At 34.6% G+C, this 20,760-nt stretch overlaps 2 protein-coding genes, 2 long non-coding RNA genes and 2 other non-coding genes across 6 annotated transcripts; all 6 read right to left on the bottom strand.

The window, feature by feature from the left end:
• Positions 1 to 918: 918 nt before the first annotated feature.
• On the bottom strand, positions 919 to 6,800 carry LOC123224125 (cullin-1-like). Its single transcript, XM_044647664.1, has 20 exons — positions 6,631 to 6,800; positions 6,050 to 6,193; positions 5,842 to 5,941; positions 5,545 to 5,730; positions 5,373 to 5,420; positions 4,966 to 5,169; positions 4,801 to 4,878; positions 4,309 to 4,398; positions 4,112 to 4,192; positions 3,950 to 4,009; positions 3,483 to 3,512; positions 3,324 to 3,410; positions 3,089 to 3,238; positions 2,807 to 2,862; positions 2,532 to 2,652; positions 2,286 to 2,447; positions 2,014 to 2,157; positions 1,709 to 1,927; positions 1,397 to 1,564; positions 919 to 1,251 (listed from the first exon to the last, which is right to left on the bottom strand). Exons 2-20 carry the CDS (start codon positions 6,178 to 6,180, stop codon positions 1,150 to 1,152), a joined length of 2,217 nt encoding a protein of 738 aa, XP_044503599.1. The 5' UTR covers positions 6,181 to 6,193; positions 6,631 to 6,800; the 3' UTR covers positions 919 to 1,149.
• An 863-nt stretch (positions 6,801 to 7,663) lies between these two features.
• On the bottom strand, positions 7,664 to 9,338 carry LOC123222791. Its single transcript, XR_006503714.1, has 2 exons — positions 8,300 to 9,338; positions 7,664 to 8,155 (listed from the first exon to the last, which is right to left on the bottom strand). It is a non-coding gene; the product is annotated as an uncharacterized LOC123222791 (long non-coding RNA).
• On the bottom strand, positions 8,764 to 8,840 carry LOC123224605. Its single transcript, XR_006504013.1, has one exon. It is a non-coding gene; the product is annotated as a small nucleolar RNA Z155 (small nucleolar RNA).
• On the bottom strand, positions 8,905 to 8,994 carry LOC123224600. The gene has a single exon (XR_006504009.1). It is a non-coding gene; the product is annotated as a small nucleolar RNA R41 (small nucleolar RNA).
• A 632-nt stretch (positions 9,339 to 9,970) lies between the features above and the next one.
• LOC123222977 (zinc finger protein GAI-ASSOCIATED FACTOR 1-like) lies at positions 9,971 to 13,159 on the bottom strand. Its single transcript, XM_044646012.1, has 3 exons — positions 12,708 to 13,159; positions 11,661 to 12,057; positions 9,971 to 11,270 (listed from the first exon to the last, which is right to left on the bottom strand). The coding sequence occupies exons 1-3, from the start codon at positions 12,916 to 12,918 to the stop codon at positions 10,175 to 10,177; spliced, it is 1,704 nt and encodes a 567-aa protein (XP_044501947.1). The 5' UTR covers positions 12,919 to 13,159; the 3' UTR covers positions 9,971 to 10,174.
• Positions 13,160 to 14,724: 1,565 nt separating this feature from the next.
• Positions 14,725 to 19,595, bottom strand: LOC123223182. Its single transcript, XR_006503761.1, has 2 exons — positions 16,993 to 19,595; positions 14,725 to 16,876 (listed from the first exon to the last, which is right to left on the bottom strand). It is a non-coding gene; the product is annotated as an uncharacterized LOC123223182 (long non-coding RNA).
• Positions 19,596 to 20,760: the final 1,165 nt, after the last annotated feature.

The following is a 20,760-nucleotide window of genomic DNA, read 5'->3' as shown; positions in this document are numbered from 1 at the left end:
ATTTTGAGCTGGCATGGATGCGGGAGCTGTTATATTTCTTACCCACAATGTCAAATCTTGAATATAAAGAATGTGGGGAAAGCAGTCGGCTCTCATTTTAAAGGAATTTCTCATATTTTTATGTTGTGTTGAAATGCAAATGCGTGACTAAGCCCCCTGGAAAAGGACTTGCCTTGAATATGTAATCTGGACAAGAATATTCCAGAATCCATTTGGATGTCTTCCGAGAAAATTAAGCACTGGTATCATGAACCTTGTGTTCTTCAAAATCTTTTTCACAACTATCCATTTTTCCCCTTACGATCTCAAAAACATAAATATGTTCAAGACATTCTTCAACGACACTGCACTCCATGTTCCTTGCCATCTGACCACAACTACGTGCTTCATGTTCCTTGCCATCCGACCACAACTCCGTGATTGTTCCATCTTTTCGCAAGCTCCCTAAGCAAGCACTCACCATGCTTCTCATTCAAAGACGGTGATACTTTGACCGAATTGAAGTCAGTGTGAGTCGTTTGAGCCTACTCAAATTATTAAGCAATTTGCAATAAATTTTTAATCTAACTCTATACGAATCCATAAATTTCTAAATCAGCAAATCGAATTATCAGAATTTATCATTAAAAACCAGATAAGAAGAGTGTAATTTTACTGAGTTTGAATCGGAATGCGTCATTCGATATTAGCGGTGACCGGCGTCCATTGAAGCAAAGCATCAATTCAAAGGAGCCAAATGGCATTGATTGTTTGGTTACTGAGCCTTAGTAGTAGGCGCGAATTGTTATTTTCCCATCAATTATACCATATTGATGATCATGTTTTCTGGTTAGAAGATGAACACATTTCAAGTATTATTTAAAAGAAAAGGTATTTGACCAGCTTTAATTATTCACTTGAACAAAAGGTACCATGAGATGATCGCAAGAAAAATAGAAATTAAAAGAGAGTTAAGAAAAGCGAAATATGAAGCAAGGCCATGACGATTACTCTGTTAGAAAAAAAAAAAAAAACACAAAAGTGGACAAAAAATCTCCAGTCCAGTCCTGGTATCAACTTCCTAGTCGGTAAATACTGAAACCACAACTACACAGCATTTACAGCACACTATCAAATTTACTTTCCTAGCTCTACATATATTGCAGCGCATCAGGCCAAATACCTATATATGTTTGGGTTTTCCTTGTCCCTCTCCAGATAATCTCTTGTAATCAAATCTTCCATCCGCTTCTTGATTGCTTTAATATCAGGCTGCACGTTCCAAGTCAATCATATCAAATTAATAATCACAATCCAACATCAATCCTATATCAAATATTAATTTACATATATTATTCAACAGAAACAGTATCCTCATGGCTTCCAAATCAAAAGTATAAATTCGAGATGTAAATACTTTGAACATGCGGCTCAACTGCTCTACACACTCTGAAACTAATTGCTGATGTCCCAAAACTTTCCGACTCTTCATTATGCGCACAATTGCAGCATCAATAGCATATCGCCTATCTTTGTCAACATCTTCAACAATTTTCCTCCTTTCATCAACTGGTGGAAGAGGAATCTACATACAGTTTGGACAATTTGCATGTTCATGAGATATTAATTCAAGCTCATATTTCCATATACCAGAAATTAATTAAATCCGATGCAAAATACAAGTGAAAATCCACCAAGGGAAAAGACAAATGACAAAACATTCTCATACCTTAATCCTTCTCATTCTGTCTGTAAACTTGGAGTTGAACTCAAAGTAGTCATTTTGAGAGACGGTTTTTGTGTTTGGCTCCTTGATAAGGATCTTATACTTGGCACATGACAAGGAATGGAGCAATCTAACCAAGTCTTCATGAGTCAAGTTCAGCTGAGTCATGATTTCTAAGTAGCTCAATCTGTCAGAAGCATTAAACAGCAGCAGAGTGGCAGCCTGTAGAATCCAGACAACAAGAAATTTAGGAATCTCAAAATTCAACCAAAGCCCTCAGAAAGTATGATTCTGTAAGAAAGCATTACCTGATATGTTGACACAATCAGTTCAATGGTTTTTTGATCGAACTTGCCGCTGATGTTGCACTGGCCCAATGAGTATATCCATGTAAGTTTTCGGTGTTTTGTTTTTGTCTCATAAAATCCCTTAAAAACTTCAACACATTTGACCTGGAACCGTAATATTGCAAAATAAGTAATTATATACATTTATGTATCGTTCATGACTGCAACTTCACTGCAAATTTTAAATCGACAGAGACTATCTTATATTCCCACAATTTAAAGAAAGCAATTACCATTTCTGAAAGTAGGCTAAGATCAGAGGACTTGTAACTTGGCCAAAATCCAGTGGTAAGAACAGTAACTGATAAATCAATACCAGGGTGTGCAATTGGGTTATTGCCAAGATATTCCTCAAAGTTGCCTTGATTTTCCCTAGCCAAAGTCAAATCTGTAACCTGAAAGAAAGATGCTAAGTGAAATCAAATTATAATCATATGAAAAGATTCAAGAACTTAGCCCAAGAATGCAGGCCAACTTACCATTCCCTCCATCTTTGATGTAAACTGCCCACCACACTGTTGCTTTAGCTTTGTGAGAATACTCCTTTCATGATCATCATTAGCACTTCGATCAAAGAGTAGCCGCCGAGCAAGCTTTTTCCTGCCTCAAGCAGCAGAAAGCAAAATGAAAAGAAAAAGCACCAAATTGTTATTAAATAAATGAATTAAATAGACACATTATAGAAGTTTTAACTTTTTCATACAATAAATAAATCATGATACCAAATAAACACCAATATAACAAAAGATCTTACCGGTAGAATTCACCAAAAAGATCTTTATCACTTATATATGCAAGCAACTTAACCACCTGCAGAAATGAAGCACATGCTTTAAAATCAATCTATGTGGCACTGAAATAAAAATTAATAGAGAGTTCCAACATATCGATACTAGTCATTTGTGAACCATTTAATAAGGATTGCTCTTTATCCCAAAAATCTTCAACCCATTCTTAAGGTCCTTAATCATCCAATATTAATGCACTCTAGCATGGTAAGAAGATTTCCTTTAATGGTATTCACAATTAGACCTACCTTCTCAAGTGTTTCTTCAATAGCTTCATCACTCAATTTCTCACTTCCACCCTTCTTGAGGATATTGTCACAGAATGTAGCCAGTAATTCTGAACTTGAACAGCCACCAACAGTTTTATTGCAGAATATCTCAAAAGCTTCTTTTAGTGCCTATTGAACAACCAAAAGTAGGACAATTCTTAAACAAGGAGAAACATTCAAGATCTAAATAACCACAGTGCCATACAACACAAACCTTGTGAAACAATGTGTGGTTTTGGAAATAATTATTTACATATTCCATATACTTGTCATGCAGCTCAATTATTTTTCTGACAAGGACCTGAAAACCATACAATTAAGTCAATTTTTGATATTCCAAGAGGATATATAATTTTGTAGTTGAGATTTTTACCTGTTCCTGTACACCGCCTGAACTTGCAACCTGTTTAAGCATTCAAATGTCAACACTTAACACAATGATTAAAAATTGAAAAGACATGAATATGTGACATACAACTAAACTGTAAATAAAATTACATAAAATGATGCATGAAAAAATGCAAATCTATGATCAATTGAGTCTCTTCCTTTCCCATAAAACATTTGTTTCTTCTAATTTGTTTCAACTTTCATGGTAGAGGCAAATAGCGAAGATGTTAAGGTGATGAGAGAATTTATTCCCTTGATTGGATAATACATGTTTAGAAACAATGAGTAGTTGTATTAACTAGGAAATTTCCTTAGCATCAATCATTACCAACAATAAATGCAATATAGAACTCTCTAATACAAATAGAACCATGAGAATAGCAAACAAGCACTATACCTATCAATCATGATTCTATATTACAATGAGCCATTATCAGAACAACCCTATACCTGGTTCATTGCAGCATCTTCAGCCTGTTGGACCAAAGCAGTACCTTCGGCAGTAATATGCTGCAGCATCAAAATTCCAGAAGGTACCAGCAATGTGAAATAAACTAAAAGGTAAAAGAGGCTTTGGTAGTAGAATGAAATGTAAGCTTAAAACCAACCAACCTGTTTGAATACATTAGCCACAGGTTCCAAGCCTTTAGGTATTTTATGGTAAAGCCTGTACATCCTAGAAAGGTCATCCACCTAGCACAACATAAACAAAAAATATATATATATTTACAGTGGTAGATGTTTATTTACAAATGGCCAGAGCAGTCATATTATTAGCATCATAAAAACAATAAAACACCAGAAACCACCTTATCTTCTTTAAGCAATGCATGACATCCAGATTGCTCCTTTTCAAGTAACTGCGTTGCAAAAACCACCAACAACTCATTTTGTACTTTCTACAAACAGGACAAAACAGACAAGGTTAGAACAAAATATCGTTAACAAAACCATCTTTTTCAAAAGCTCAATAAAATAGTAATATTTTCATAAGAATCCATGAAAGTATAATAATAAACATATGAAGATACACGTGGATAAAGTGTCCACTCAAGCAGTACCAAGAAAACAATAATACTAATTAAATCCAAAGGATTCCTTCAAAAAAATTTGATACTAATAAAATCAACAAGCATTATAGGAGCGAATGCTAGTGAAATATGGAGCAAGCACAACTGTGGAAGCCAAACTTCAATTAGTACATCAAGCATTTCTCCACAAATTTCATAAAGTTTATCTAAAACCAGAACCTTGTCCCAGAAGACAATAAAATTAAAACATTTATAATATATTCAAATGACCTCCACTAATTTTGGTTCACTGCTGATGTGAAGGTATTGAGACACTCTTTCCCTTTCTTTCTTCAAGCATTCCTCAGCCTGCAATTTTATAGAAGTGTTAATATCAAGCAGTTTAACCAGACTTATGTTTCAATCTAGCAAAAAATTTTATACAAAAAGACTTGCTTTTAACATGTAATCTGGACATGAATCTTCCAGAATCCACTTTGCTGCCTTACGAGAATAGTAAGAACCAGAATCCTCAAGCATGTCTGCTTCAAAATCTTTTTCATACCTCTCCATTTGTCCCATTCCAATCTCAACAAATATGTCCAAAACATTTTTCAAGAGTGCTCTGTCAATCTGATCTCCTTCGCGTTCTTTATCAATCTGGTTCAAAGCGAGGAAGAAGCTAAAATAACAAATTGGGTCTACAGGCAAGGAATTTTTATTCAAAAAAACATGCCATAATGATATCAGAAACAAGGTTCTCATCAATTTGGTAGATCAGTAGTAGTTATACAACTTTTCATCAGGTTTAAAAAAAAAGAAAAGAAATAATAATCACATTAGATATGAAGTGGCGATCTTACAAGAGCAATAACAGCATCTTTGGCTTTAACTTTTAATTCTCCATAAACCTGAAATGAGAGAATATATAGATGTTGGAATAATTCATAAGAAAGTAGAAAGAGCAAGGAGGAAAACAATTCATAGAAGTACTAATATAATATAAGTGATATTATCAAAAGACTTGTAACAAACCAGATCTCGAAAGCAAGTCAGTCCAACTTCGTTTAGTGCAGGAAGTGACCGACGAGCAATAAAATAACGATCAAGATAATGGAAGAAACGAGACAACCACCTAACCATAACTTTATGATTGGTCCATCTTCTCACAAGCTCCCTCAGCAAAAACTCATCATGCTTCTCTCTCAATGATGGTAATACCTAAAAAAGGAAAGAGATGTTTTACAACATGTTGAGAAACTAATATCAGGTTTTCAATAGGCACATTTCATAATAGAATTAAGTGCACAATACAGAGGGAATCTTCCTTACCGTTGAAGTAATATATTCATCAAATGCGTCTTTGTACATATCATATAGCTGTTGAGAATAGTCATGAGGAGGCTTTTGGGTGCACATATTGTAGATGGTCCTGTCATGGAAAGGAAAACAAAAAATCACTCCAGCGAAACATTGGCATCTCCCAACCAGGTTTTAAATGTCATATAAATAAACAATAGGAAGGAATAACAATGAATACGTGTAAAGCATCATATATTCCTCAGAGCTAAAAGGTGACTCGGGTTCTCCTTCAAAAATTTTCTTTAATTTTGTGATCCCCCCTTTCATATAGTCCCATCCTTGATCCAAGTCAATAATCTTGCGCTCCATTGTCGCGTTATGCCTACAGAGAAAAGTATACAATTCGTAAATATACTGATCTAAAAACAAACACAATATATATTTTTTTTAATCAAGTCAGAAGAATCTACAAACACGCAACACAATATATTCAACTTCAGCGAGCGAAAAAAATAATAAGAACCTCGCAAAATTAAATTTAAATTGAGCCATATATTTGAAACGGTAACAAGCAAGAATCGAAACAATCCATTGGGCATAAAATAGAAAATAAACAAACACAAACACCAAGAAAACGATAATTAGTATCAACAAATTAAGCGATCACTAAACAAATCATACGATATTAAATAAGATAACATGAAAAAAAACCCTATACGTCAATTACAAGAATTAATTGAAGTAATGAATGATAAAACACCATATAAAGCAAAATAGCGTAATGCAAAGCCCTAAAGAAGAATCGCTAAACAAACAAACCTTGGAGGAGAGCGCTTTCGACGTGAATCCGGGAGGAACCCTAACGCAGATCGATAAGTTATTTCAGAAAATTAAGAATCTAAGATGAGAGGGAGTTGGTAAGGGTGCGTTTTAAACGATGAAAAATTACTATAAAGGGTGGTTTTGTTGGACAAAATCATGCTGCTAGGAGGTTTATAGCCATAGCTGTTTCAGCCCCTCTAGTTTATATGGTTAATTAGGGCTGGATTCGAGTGAGCTCGAGCTTGGCTCGGTTCACATTTTCTTGGCTCGAGTTCTAACTCGAGCTCATTAAGCTCATGAAAGTCAAGCTCGAATTTGATTCAGCTCATTTTTCGTTATTAAAATAACGTTATTTTAATATATATTGATCAAAACGACGTCATTTTGTATCAAAAATTTTAATTAGAAAATCTAACGAACAGCTCGAGTTAGAGCTCAAACTCGATCGAGCTCGGCTAAGACCAACTCATTTTGGACTTGATCGAGCTGATTCGATTCGAATCCAACCTTATGGTTAATCTTATCCATTTTGCTATTTTATTTTATATTTTACAAAATCAAAATTTGTTTATAATTAATTCTTAATCTTTATTTTTCTCACTTATTAGCCTACTTATTTTCTTCTTAATAATAAATCATATTGAGTTTTTATCTATCAAACTGAATTGAGCCTAAGTTTGATCTAATTCAAACTTAACTCTACATAAGAGGAGATGTGCTTGATGAGTTATAAGGACATGAGTTCAAGTTTGATATGATGGGTGATGCTTAGATTTAATTTACAGAGATTTGATAAACAAAATTGTGTATACAAAAAAAATTTACTAATTTATCTATACAAATTGATACGATCGTATACAACAAAGTGATACAATTATTTATTTTTTTTCACTTTAATATTACTTAATCACACATTAAATTAATAAAAATTATTTATATATATAAAATTAATCTAAAGTCAATATTATAGATACAAGTTTGAATTAATGCTCATCGAGCTCTTGCGTGATAAATTAAAAAAAAAACAATATCGTTTTAACTCTAAATTATATAACAAAATTTACATTATTTAATGTAACACTATTACAAATAACGTGATTTAATACTCAACCTATGATTACTTGTTTTGAATTTAAACAAGTCAAAACTGGTAAGCCAACTCACTCAAATCTACCCTTGGGTATACTTTGTCCATATTACTCACTCAAACTGTAATCTGTTTGCTCCGGCCGCTTAGTGTCTTACTCCTTTTAAGTCAGAAAATTGGATTTTTTTCAAGATTACAAGCGTTCTAAATTTCTTATTCCGTTGTCCGTATTTCAGCGCATAGTTGGATGACACATGATGAGAGAATTTTGTACGTACTATTTTAGATGCTTGACATTTGTTGCATTCCTTTGTGCATACTTCTGAACCATTTCCCTGTCTAACAGTTTGGGTTTGGGCCCAATCCAAAACTCTAAAGCCAACAAAACACACAAAGGCCCAACAGGAATATATGATATCTTTCCTGATTATTTCCCTATCACATGAATGATTTGTGTGAACAAGCAACACTGAAACTGGTTAGTAGGCACGTTAATGCTTATATAAAGTAAACACGAATGTTTTTGCCAGAATCAAACATTTTACTAAGGTTTTGGCAACAAATTTTAATTGTTTTTACCTGAAATGAGAATTTGCAAACAAAGTCTTCCTTAATATCACAGGAAAGAGGCAACATTTTCAAGTAGGTTTTCAGCTAAACTTGGGGCGTCCGATCCCAATGATTCATTGTGAACAAAAGAAATGCAACAAACTCAGAGGGGAATACTGTTAATCTGGCATTATTTTGTAACGTTTGTAATATGCCATTGAAAGAGAAAGAAAGCTTTAAGGAATAACATTGATTTCTGGTAGTTTTGACAATAATCTTAGGTCCGTAGCACAAACAGATGAGTATGGCAGATGGGCACTGATATCTATTGAGAGTTTAGAGTTTTGAAAACAGGTTGGTTGTTAAAATAAGCTAAGATTCGTTCCCAGGAAAGTGAAAATCCAGACTTCAATCGATCAAATTGACACAAATGTTTAATAAATTATAATACAAAACGAAATCAGAGGGGAATTGGAAGGATGATTCGAGAGAGCCAGAGATCAGATAATTGTAGTCTGATTTATTAAGTCGACATCATAATTTCCGGAAAAAAAAAATCATCACATCAGTGGCTCTGATACCTCGACTCAACTCAGAAACACAGTAAATAAGAACAAGTGAAACCGAAAAAGAGTTTAGGCTCAGAAGGATCCATTGGTGTTTATAATCACAAAAGATAATTGATCCCTCATAAAATAGTTATTTCTCAAAATCACAGCCTCGTACTCTTTTATCTCATAACCACCCAATTAATACCTTCGCCGTTTTGCGAAAAAGAAAACTTGAAACATAAGAACATAAAACCATAAAACACAAACCCTAAAAGCCAGAAGACAATTTGGTGTGCACGTGAGAGAGATCATTCCGCAATGCTTGGCTTAAGCGGTGCGCGCACACACAAATATATATAGAACAACTCTGCAGTAGGATTAGGGTTTCTTGACGAGATTTCTTTTGTGCGAAGAGTCAACTCTCTGTCTCGAATTACGACACTGCCACTTTCATCATGGGCCTGGTCCATCTAACATTTTAGCCCATTAATCTTCCTTTGTTTGCTTACTCTGCAGCGACAATCAATAAGAACAGAGTAAAGGATATTTTTTTAAAATTAACCAAATAAATAAAAGAGAGAGTGTTCTCACTTTCCAAACTGTAAATATATTTGCAAACATGTCAAGACTAAATCATGGAAAAATTGAGGATAAATTTGTTGAAATTATGAGAAAAATGATATTTACTAGCCAAATAATTTTATTAATAAAATTATGCATATATATTTCTTATACATAATTTAAGTATACAAATGATACGTCACCAAGTGATTAAATAATTTTAAATTAAAAATAAAATAACACTCAATTGTATGATGACATATTATTTATGTACCTAAATTGTATACAAAAAATGTATATATATAACATTATTCTAATTTTATTCAAATTTTATTTTAGCTTACTTTAAATTCTTAAAACAAAAAGGAGACAATATAAATCATTCAAAATTGACTAATAATAAAGTATAATTGACGTCCACTTATGATCTAAAAGTAATTGTCCCAAAAATGATTCAAATGTGACTGATAAATTAACTTTTTGCAAACTGGATTGTATATTTTATGAAAGACACCATTTTTATTTCTATTGGAATAATAATATTCCCTGCCTCAATCTCATTTCAAGTCTGAAAATAAGGCTAGTAAAATATCACAAAGGGGCAAGAGCTTATCTCTTTAGATTATGCATGAGATCAGTAATTCAAGTGCAGGCTCATTTTTACATTGACAAGACTGCTGACGTATTATTGGTTATTAACTGGAAGTTTGCTTGTCTCGGAACGTGGTCTAAAGACTATTCTTCCATGGATGTAGCACTAAAACTAAATCACAAAACAAAAGTTTGTAATTTGTCAAACATCCCATATGTGCTTTTCAATTGCTGAATCACCAAGAGAAAGCTGCTGGTGAAAGGGATTCATTATTGGCATTATTTGCTGGCTCATTGCTTCAAGGTCCGTTCGTTGATGATGCAACTGATTATGCTGCTGTTCATGTAAATGGGCAAGCCTTGGTCCTCCAATCCCCAGAAGATCAAGTGTCATCATACCACCACCCCCACTACTTCCTCCAAACCTTGATGGTCCTGTTGATGAGCTACGTTCTATCCCAGGTCTTCCCTGTATCGAGCTTGAACTTACACTACTATCTTCATGTTCCATGTTTTTCAAGAATTGGTTTTGTTCACCACTCATGTACATGCTAGTAAACATTCCCATATCATTCATTGCTTGACTTCCTGTACCAGTATCAAAAAATTGTGATATTTCTTGTGGGGTCTTTGGCGTGATATGGCTAGTGAATGCACCACCATTGATTCCGACCATGTTTGATTGATCGGGCTGAGATGGGAAATGTTCATATGAAGTGTTGTGTTGCTGAATGGCTCCATAAGATGGTGGTTTAATTGAAGACAGCAGGTCAGGACTTGTCACGCTACTAGAAAAGCTCTTTTGCATCATGGGAGAGTTTATACTATTGCTTGCGGTTGCACCCATTTGGGCTGCTTTCTGCAACAAGGCTGTGGCTGACATGTGAGCCGTTCCCCAAATTTGACTTCCATTTTTACTATCCTGGAGATAGTTGAATCCAGATGCGGCATTGGAGCTAAGCTGGAGGGTTGAAGAAGATGAGGAAATGTTTCTCGGTGCACCAAAGAGAGGCCCGGAGCTGCTGGAAAACATACCTGCTCCCATGTTCATGGGCTTAAAAGGTATTGGGACTAGATCTTGAGGAAGGGATTTGAGAGGGTTCTTGGGGTCAAAATTGTTGAAATCAGATATTCCAATGGATTTAATGGCAGCGCTGTTTAAGGGCATTGATGACATAAGCTCTGGCATCTGGCTTCGCATGTTTGATCTAATGTTGTTCATTAGTCCTTGGGTTACTTTGTTGTTTTCTTCAGCCAATGCATCACAGAAAGCTCTGTGGGTGATGAAGCTATCTCGTCTGCGCCAAAAGAATAAGCAGTGGGGTCATTTTAGGTTGTTTTGTGATAATAATAAAAATCAATGACAAGACTTTGTAATCTAGGTGAGATAGAGAAGATGGCGATTTCAAAATTGATTGTAAAAAAGGAGTCAAAAAGAAAGTGTAAAAGTTTCTATCTTATGTCGGCCATTTTCTAATATTTAATTTTATCCCAGAGCAAGCGATAATCATGCAAAATCTTAAGCGAAGGTTAAAAAAAAAAAAAAGCCTAATTACATTATAGTTGCAACTTCTGTCCAGGGCTCAACTGAAAGCCTTCGAAGTCGAGAAATTAACATGCAAAATCAATTCTTTATATATAAAAATTACCAAAAACAGGCAACTTTACATTATGCATGGTAGTTTCACCTGGAAAAGATGGTTCCACAGTCGCATTTGTATTCCCTAGTACCGCATGTCTTTTGATGGGCTTTCCAATCGGTTTGCACTGCATATTTCTTGGAACATTTGTCACATTTCCATTTCTTCTCCCCATGTTTACGGCTGAAGTGCTTTTTGACGCCCGTAAGGTCTCCTAGTGCACGAGCAGGGTTGTGGTGGACACATGATGGCTCGGGGCATATATACACCCGTTTTCTGACCTCCGTTGTGGTCCTTTGCCTGAGCTTCCATGGAAGATTATGGCCTCTCCTGTGCAGCTGTAGGTTTTGGTCCCTTTGAAACCCCTTGTTGCAAATCTCACACACGAAGCGGTTTGTAGCCATTAGAGTTGTTGGAGATAGGGCAACAACTTCAGCATTAGGATCTGAGCATACAAATTAATTAGCATAATCTTGTTGATCAAAATGTACAATTGAGATATTAAAAAAGAGCAATACTATCCATATTTACCTTTGAATGCAGAAATGAGTGTATAGATAGGTTTTTTTGAATATTTTTTTATGTACTCAAAATTGGTGGTGTCATTCCAGGAGATGAGATAGACTCATGGCCCATAATTTAGAAAAGGTAAAACAAAAAGAGATACCAAAAGTACAATCAAGCAAATAGTACTAAGGCAATAATTGTAATCTATAAGCAATAATTGGACTTCTCATATAACCATCATTTTTTTTTTTATCTTGCCGAAAATCAGTCGGCGCCTTTAGTTTCTTTGAACTATGATCGGAATTAATTCAAGGAACCATAGTTTAATTCTTTTGAATTGGATCAAATCCAACTTCAGACGGGAACTTGTAAAATCTGAGAAAACAGTTGGTTGATCCTTGAAAAGCATGTTTCAGCATTCAAAACAGGCCATGACAAATTTAGGAATCACGTTGGTTGATCAAAGGTATGCCATGTGCTGGATGTCATAAAAATATTAAATGTTATGTTCTTATTACTAAGAACACTACTATGGACATAATTAGTATAAAAAATATAATTGAGATTGATGGGGGTGGTTGAATTTGCCTGGAGTTCCGGGAAGATTCCTTTTCTTCTTCTGTGCTGGTTGTTGTTGAGAGTTAGAGCCATTGCTGTTAGTTGTAGCTGAAGGTCCTGAAGTTGAACCCTGCAAGTGATTTTGTAGGTTTTGATGGTGCTGCGTTTCTTGAAGCTGGTGGACTTCTTCCCCAGTATTTCCTGAAGAGAAACTCCCTTCGTTACCTGTGATATTTGACATTAATACAAAAGATATTGAGATAATTATAAAAATTTGTCTGTCTTTTTTCCCTTTTCCAAAACTCTATCTTTTCTTTCTTTCTTTCTTCTTGTTGGTAATCTCACTAAAGATGGGGGCTTGTTTTTTGGTGAACACAAAATCAGGAATCTGCTCTCACTAGAGGAAGACAAAAACCAGGGAACTCTCCTTCATTTCCGGTGAAGAAGATAACTATATATCTGCTACATAAGACTAGAATTGACATTTGGTCTTTCTTTGGCATTATATAAATATATATAATATAGTGTTCACCAGAGACTGCTGCCTATCAATTGCCCCTATTTTGTCATTGGTATTATAATAATTGCCATCCCATACTCCTTTCTTTATTTATTTTCACTCTTTCGTGACCACTGACCTAAGCTCAAGCATATTCTTCATATATCATATAATTTTACATGCTTTGCATGAACCCTCTACTCACTAGATACTCTTCTAAACCATGAACCCAATTCATCCATTTTTATAGAATTTTTTGAAGGTGAAGCTTCTTTATAATTACATATAATTTCTGTTTTAAGCTTACCGGTGCTGAACCTATTTTTGTCTCATCTGAACCAAACGATGGAAGGGAGCAAAGCAGTCTATGTCGACTGTTTTAAAAATTGACTCAATTAATTATTTGCCTGCTTGTTTTCTAGTTGAGTTTATTTCTTTGAATCGACGAAAGCCAAGTTTTCATATACAAGGAAAATAACTGCCTAAAATAATCTTCACTGTGTATTCCAATGGAATACAACAAATTAACGCGTTTACCACTTTGATGTGATTCAGTTGCTGGGTAATTTTCATATCATTCCTCTCTGTAGATCAGACGAGGAACATAATATAAGAAAAACTTCTTTGTATCTTCAACCTTCTTCATCAGTCTCTAAGCTAATAATTCCACTATAAACTCTTTCTTGTAATAGTCTAGGAATCAGTTATTTAAAACACAAAACTAGGAACCCACAAACATTATAGCATAGATGAAGGTGAAGAGATGCTTATAATTTCCATCACAAAGGAATTCAAGATAATGACAAAAAGATGACATAGTTATTATCGTTGAAGATCGATGTAATTTATGAAGCAAACATCAACACAACAATGTAAAGACAAAAGTTTTCCAACTTTAGAACTGTTGTTTCATAAACTAAGTATAAAGACCACCTAAGCTGCTGCTTGTTTTTGAAATCAATCAATTGACCTGGCTGGCTGCTAATTGACATTAGCAAAGGAGCTGCATGGATAAAACCAACACAAAAGGACGGCCAAAAGAATACTCCATTGTCGTTTATGAAATTCTGACAGAAGAAGATTTATATTTAGCATTTGAGCCAACATCAAGCATGAAGCTTTGTCTATCAGATCCTCTACAAAGAATAAAATTTCCTTTTAAAATTTCATTAGTTAAAGGGCAAGTCCATTTCATAGTTGCTTTAATAGGTAGATTACGTGTAGTCAATTAAGTAAGTCGCTAATTTGATAATGATGAGAAAGACTACACCATAACAATAATATTAAAAATTGTTAAGATTTAATTTATATGTTAATGTGTAGCTTTTAAGTCTCTTTTTCTTTCATCTAATTTTGAAAATATTACACCTTCCACTAATTTTTAAAGATTAAGTGGAAAGAGACAGGATGAAAATCCTTCCGTGTTCATACATAGTAGCAACAATTATTAGCTTAATTAATGATTTAAATCCTGATCTTTAAACTTGTAAACAAGTATAATGCAATAAATAATCTTCTGAGTTGTTATGTCCTCATCAAAATAAGGAGTTTGAAAATTCACCTTTTTACTGATGTGATTGCAAAATTTTAGAAACTTTTCGGCGTAAGTCATCTGAATTCTGTATTACAAACCTATCGGTGTAATATTTGCTATACTCCTGTACTTGGGCAAACAGAAGATTCTTATGATTGTCTTTCAGTGTTATGTAACTATTTACTCCCAACAACAACCCTCCAAAACGTAATGCAAAAGCCCCATTTAGCAACTGGCTTGTACATTTTATACAATCATTAATACTTGAGCGTGAGACTCACCAACTCTGCTGTTCTATTCTGGAGTCAGCAATATTGGCTCCAGCGCCATTGCTAGGAGTCCAACTAACTTCAGTCTTCCCACGGACTTGTCTTGAAGTTTTCAAGATTAACTTATTCTGAGGCGCCGCAGCGTCCTTTCTCTTTCTTTTCGGGCTTAAGTACCCACTGGACCTGTGCAGTGAATTTCCACCGCTAAATTTGTGGTACTTGGGGGTTTAGGCATAGTATTTCAGAATGCTATTTGCACAATCTGATGAGTCTACACACACTCCCATATCAGTCATGTTAACTGCAGTGCTGGCAGTATTGTTTTCTTCATCTTCATCTCCTTCATCATCAGATGTATCTTCCTCAGATTCACAAGAAAGATTAGAAGGGGCAGAAAGAGCGGTAGTTTCAGCAGGTAAACTTCTAAGCTCTCCCACTTTAAGTTGTCCAGCTCCTTGAAACAAACTTGTATCTACAAGTGTGAACTGTATTGATGTTGAAGGTAATTTGACTTCCTTGGCTGTAGGTAAGAATGATGTGCTAATTTGACAAATCATCTGAGTCTTGTTTCATTGGTTGGTCCAACTTATCTTCTTCCATGTGTCAACACCTTTATTCAACAATCACTAATGGAACCACAACAGTGGTCACCTTTCACTAGTTTCCTTTTTTAGAATTTCTTAAACACCAGGTATAAGAAAAACCAACAGAGTCCTTTGAACCACAAAAGCCATGATCCTTAAGCTGCTTAGAGTGCCATCTTTCTACTAAAGCTTCCCAGAATAATTCATTTGATCGGGCTTTACTTAACCTGAAATCTCCTGTTAGAAATCTTATAATGTCTGCAAATTGATGAGATGAACAGGCTTCGCCAACTGGTGTTCAGAATGTAGAGAAAGCATATGATTGGTCTTTATTGGCTTCATGGCAATGCCTGGGAGATCTTGCTTCCCTTTAACAGCACTTACTACTTCAATAATTATCTTGATGCCAGCTGCACTCTTTAAAATGAAAACAAATTCTTCAAATAATTATCTTTTCCCCTCCAAATTTCCTAGAAGCGTTCAATGATCAATTTATAATTTATGAATACACAGGACCCATATAGACTTAGTGACACAATTATAAACTAGCTTGCATAGAAAATCGATAAACTTCTGCAAATACACAAAGACAACATCAGCACAAGTAACTTGTTTACAGAGAGATCAATGGATCCTTCTTAAAGTAAACTTTAAAACGATGAACATATTGACAGCAAAGAAATTCTCTTCTAACGTGTATCCTCTTCTTCTTGCTTTTAGTACTACAAGATTATTTGCCATCCAACAAAAATGAATTCATAACCTTGGAAAGTCAATTTTTAACTTCATAGTCTCTTCAAGAGGAACAAATTCGGTGATAAATAGAATCTTCTAATCTGATCTTCAACAAAGCTGAACCACATATTTGACAGTGAAAAAATTAAGTTGAGATTTGCTAGCTTGGGAATTAATGACTGTTGGATAAACTCCTAAGAATTTTCAGGACATGATTCAGATATATTTCAAACTTATGAAGTAGGTTGGCTGTTAAGAAAATACTGAGAAAAGAATATCACTTAAAATTAATTATGAATCTGGACAAAGAAAGCTGTTGCCAAGTTTTCTCCTTTACCTTGTACTTTCCAAGAACTAAAGAGGCCTCAGGCACGAATAGAACGAAATCTCTGGAATTTCATCCATAGCTATTGATTAGTGCACTTACTATATTCCCTTTGGTAATGAATATAGAAATGTAGACCTAGAAGCCTTCCTTTTTGCGCTTCTGTAAATGTGTCCTCCATGAACCATGATGTTTCTTGAGAAGAGCTCAATAATTCATTTCTAATGAAATTTTCACATTGCATAGAAAAAACCTGCAAATAATATCACTGGATTTATTATCATATAATCAAATAATAGCTATCAGGTAGTGGGTTTTGTGTGTTTACCTAACACAAAAGGTTAAAAAAAAAAAAAAAAAAGAAGATACCTCAAGCTACATATTTTTGCATTCCTCTTGAGACATGAAAACTAGTCTTGACAACAATTCCTGTAGCCTCCATCCAGTGAATATTTTTTGTCCATGCAAAAACCACTTGCTCCTGAATTTCCAGCATTCTGACAATTGGCGATATCCATCAGATCTGTAAAATTACCCATAATAGAAAGACAATACATCGCCAATCCCTTTCCTCCCAATAAATCTCTTCACAAGGTTAAGATTTTTTCCAAATGTACTAGGAGAAAACTCTCAAATTCAACTTGCCCCCAAGATTCGCGCAAAGAGCCAGGAAGATAGACAGAGACCTCTGTCTATCTGATCCAACCTACTTTTTTATTCCTGAGGTACAGCTAGACCGCCATCCATCTAATGACTTCCAGTTGTGCATTGAAGGTCTGAATATCCTGCCGCTTCACTCCCATCACACGCAACACACTCCCAGAGATGCATCTTTAGGTTCGGAATATTCATCATTTGAAGTCATCTGGCTCTCTTTACTATTATTGAACGGTACAGTCCCATTAATATTTTCAATTACAGTATTTGTCCACATTAGTGGAATGGCAATCCCAGTGAAAACTGACAGATTAATCATGGTCTTTTTTGAATCATTTGGCTCATCTATTTGTTGAAAATAGTCATCTCTCATAAAAACAGGTGGAATTTCTGCCTAGTACTAAAGTCCAACACGGGGGACGACCTCTGGGTTGTCAAAAATATCAGTCATATCAGTTGAAGAAGGAGAAAGTAGCCGCTAATTAGACATGTCATCAATGCTTTCCACAATTCTATCCAAATGGATAGAGTTTATCTGCAAAATTGCAGCAGTTATTGAAGTCTTGAAAGTGTGAAGATTGCAAATGACTGGCCTCAGAGGCCAAATGCTTTGGGTGGGAAGGATGCTTTGCTTGGACTGTATAAAGGTCATGATAGCAGAAAAAGAAAATTGAAATGCAATTCCATTATTCTGTGATAGAAGAATCTGCTGAACCTAATTCCTGGAGTGCAACGATCCAGATTACTAGACTTACCAAAAAAGAAAGAAATAAAGATCCACATTACTAGGGCTTGAAGCCAAGAAACAATTGCATATCGACGAGGTAAAAAGTTGACTTTCTGTAAGTACATTACAACCATCTGTTAAGAAAGAGTGCATATAATGACTCTCTATTCTCATCTCAATTCTGGCATTTACTGAGTGCTTTTTGTATACCCTAAAGAAAAGATGGTTAATCTACTACTTCTCTGGTTGACTTCATTTCAGAACTATAAAGACAGAATTGCTGCTCTGTATGCATCAGAGGCAGAGCAACACTGTTATTCCTCGATATGCTAGTGCCAGCAATGGGTACAGCCATAGTCCAAAAATAAAGGAGCTTCGGTGAAAAAAAAAGGAAGAAAAAGAAAATCTGCAATGATCCTGATCAGCTAATCTCTAAATGCAATAAGTTATCCAATCACATTATTATGGGATAAAACTTCGATGAAAAATGAAAAGCAGAATATTTCTCATAATTGAATAAACGAAAGCACTTGAACTAAAAAACAACCACAATTTTTCAGTCTAATCATGAACAACAATACCATAACCATAACTCAACGTTAAGAAACCTGTTAACGTGATAATTGAACAGAGAAGAAATCTGTAAAATGCAAAATTAGAGAAACCCAATTAAGATATGACTCTTAATAATGAATACAACATAATCTCATCACAACCAATAGCATTAAAGTAAAACGTATCAAGCAAAGGTATATCACCAATGTTTAGTGAAAATTCTATAATATCTGAATTTGATTTTACCACTTAGCAGCATTTAAAAAAAAATAAGATGACTCAAGTAAATCACATACGGATAACAAAACAGATAAAAACATGCAAAGAACGGTTCAGAGGAGCAATCGTTGAACTCTACAAAAGAACTTGAACGTTGAATCCCACTTCAAAAACCAAACCTGGGAAATGGGATAAGAGAGTTAAAGTACCATGGACGTAAGAATTGAATTCTTGAGGACTTTGCAAAGAAATAGAAAGGGATTGCTCATTCTTGGAGGAAAAACAGCTTGCAAAATCTGATGTGCAAGATGAGTCTTGCGGCCATGGTGTATGCAATTTGGATGGAAAGGAATAGAAGGTGTTTCTCAAATACAGTTTCTTGCAAAGCGCAGATTATAAGCAACATCAAGAGAGTTTGTAGCCATAAAGGAGCGGAGTTTGAGAATATCAAAAGATCAAGAAGGAATGAAGAAGTTGCTAAGAGATGAGGTTTGTCGAGCTGTATTTTCAAAGAAGCCTTATAAAGTTAATGCTTTGGATGACTTCTTTGTGATTAGTTTATCTAACTTGTGGGTTATTTTGCAGGTTTACCTTAAAAATATTGAGGTGGTCAAGGTTGTTTAAGAAGGCTAAGCCCTTGGGTTTCAGCTTGTTTGATGACAGCATGTTTCCCGTGGGTCTAGCAAAAAGATGGACCTATTCGCTGTTGCTTCTTGTGGCTGGTTTTCTCTTTGCTATTGTTTTCATCCTGTTGGCCCATCTCTTGATTATTTAACCAGGTTGCTTGAAGTCTTGTTTATGATAAAAGCTATGATAAAGGTCTTTCCTGCGAGTTCCTTGTTCTCCTAGTCATTAAAAATTATAAAGGCAGAAGCTGTGTTGCCCTCTTATTGCTGGCTAGGTAGCTACATTGATGTTTGCTGGATATTGTCCTTTAAGGAAGCTGCTACTATGGTTTCGGTTTGTAGGAATCTTATTGCTGGTTGGACAACTGCGTTGACGCTTGCTGGTTTTTGAAGGATGGCTCACTTGTGTTTTGGTGTGTTGCTCCTTCCTTTTCTTTCTCATCTAAGAAGGCTTAAAGAATGTGGTTGTTGTTTTTATCTTGTTTTGTTGTACATGTGTAAATGGATGTATATGGTTGCTTTTGTATCGTTGTAGATGTGTTTGGGTTTGGTTTGTTGATTGGTCTTTGTGTGTAATATGCTTTGTTATTTTCAATTTTGTCCTTGTTGTTGAAACAAAGAAAGAAAGAGAAAGAATGTTCACGAGTTAGTGATTCTTGTAATTTGAAGACACATTGACTCTACTTTAGGACATGTTTGATTATAAATATTTAAAACATAAGTATTTTAGTTTTGTCTTTAAGATAAACAAAATTAGAAAACGACTTTAAAACTAATTAAAAAAATATATTAATATAAATTGTATTTTGTCACCATAGCTTTTCTAAAACATAGGTGGGAGCCTTAACAAAACTTACAATTTATTTATATTTATATTTCCAAAAAAAAAGATAAATATCTATTATTTTACCACTAAATGTATAGTGGCATTGACAGAAAATCTCAACATTTTTAACCATAAAAAAATTTTAGATTGAGACCTTTTATATTTCTATTTAACTTCCAAAATGGCAAAGTCCAAATGGATCCATTGGGCTTCAATACCTTTCAAGTCCAGTTTTTGCTAAGCACGAGCGGCCTATGATCCGTTCTATTGGTATTTCTCGACAAACTAATTGTTCACTAGTAATGTGTTTATTTATTTTGTCTTATAATATTATCATATTTATTTTCGTTTATATTAACGTAAACAAAAAATACATCATTTGGGGTAAATATTACTCTAGTAGTTTATACCTGGATATACTTACCGGCCAAAAGACTTGATCCCACCCAAGGTTTACGTTATTCTCATACTTTCATTAATAAAGTTTTAAAAATTCAAATATCCATTATTAGACTGTTAAAGTTAAC

The sequence above is a fragment of the Mangifera indica genome, chromosome 8, assembly GCF_011075055.1.
Source record: "Mangifera indica cultivar Alphonso chromosome 8, CATAS_Mindica_2.1, whole genome shotgun sequence".
NCBI classification, from domain to species: Eukaryota; Viridiplantae; Streptophyta; class Magnoliopsida; order Sapindales; family Anacardiaceae; genus Mangifera; species Mangifera indica.
Note: the sequence above shows the minus strand (reverse complement) of the source record. Positions and strands in the feature narration are given on the sequence as shown.

Excerpts from the sequence above, each read along its gene's own strand:
- LOC123224125 (XM_044647664.1), bottom strand. The coding sequence starts at position 6,180 with ATGGAGCGCAAGATTATTGACTTGGATCAAGGATGGGACTATATGAAA. Across the intron at positions 5,942-6,049 it reads GAATATATGATGCTTTACAC|GACCATCTACAATATGTGCA; the intron begins GTATTCATTGTT and ends TTTCCATGACAG. Across the intron at positions 5,170-5,372 it reads AAGATGCTGTTATTGCTCTT|ATTGATAAAGAACGCGAAGG; the intron begins GTAAGATCGCCA and ends GCTTTGAACCAG.
- LOC123222977 (XM_044646012.1), bottom strand. The coding sequence starts at position 12,918 with ATGTCAAATATCACAGGTAACGAAGGGAGTTTCTCTTCAGGAAATACT. Across the intron at positions 12,058-12,707 it reads GAATCTTCCCGGAACTCCAG|ATCCTAATGCTGAAGTTGTT; the intron begins GCAAATTCAACC and ends TTGTATGCTCAG. Across the intron at positions 11,271-11,660 it reads TGTGGAACCATCTTTTCCAG|ACGAGATAGCTTCATCACCC; the intron begins GTGAAACTACCA and ends CTTTTGGCGCAG.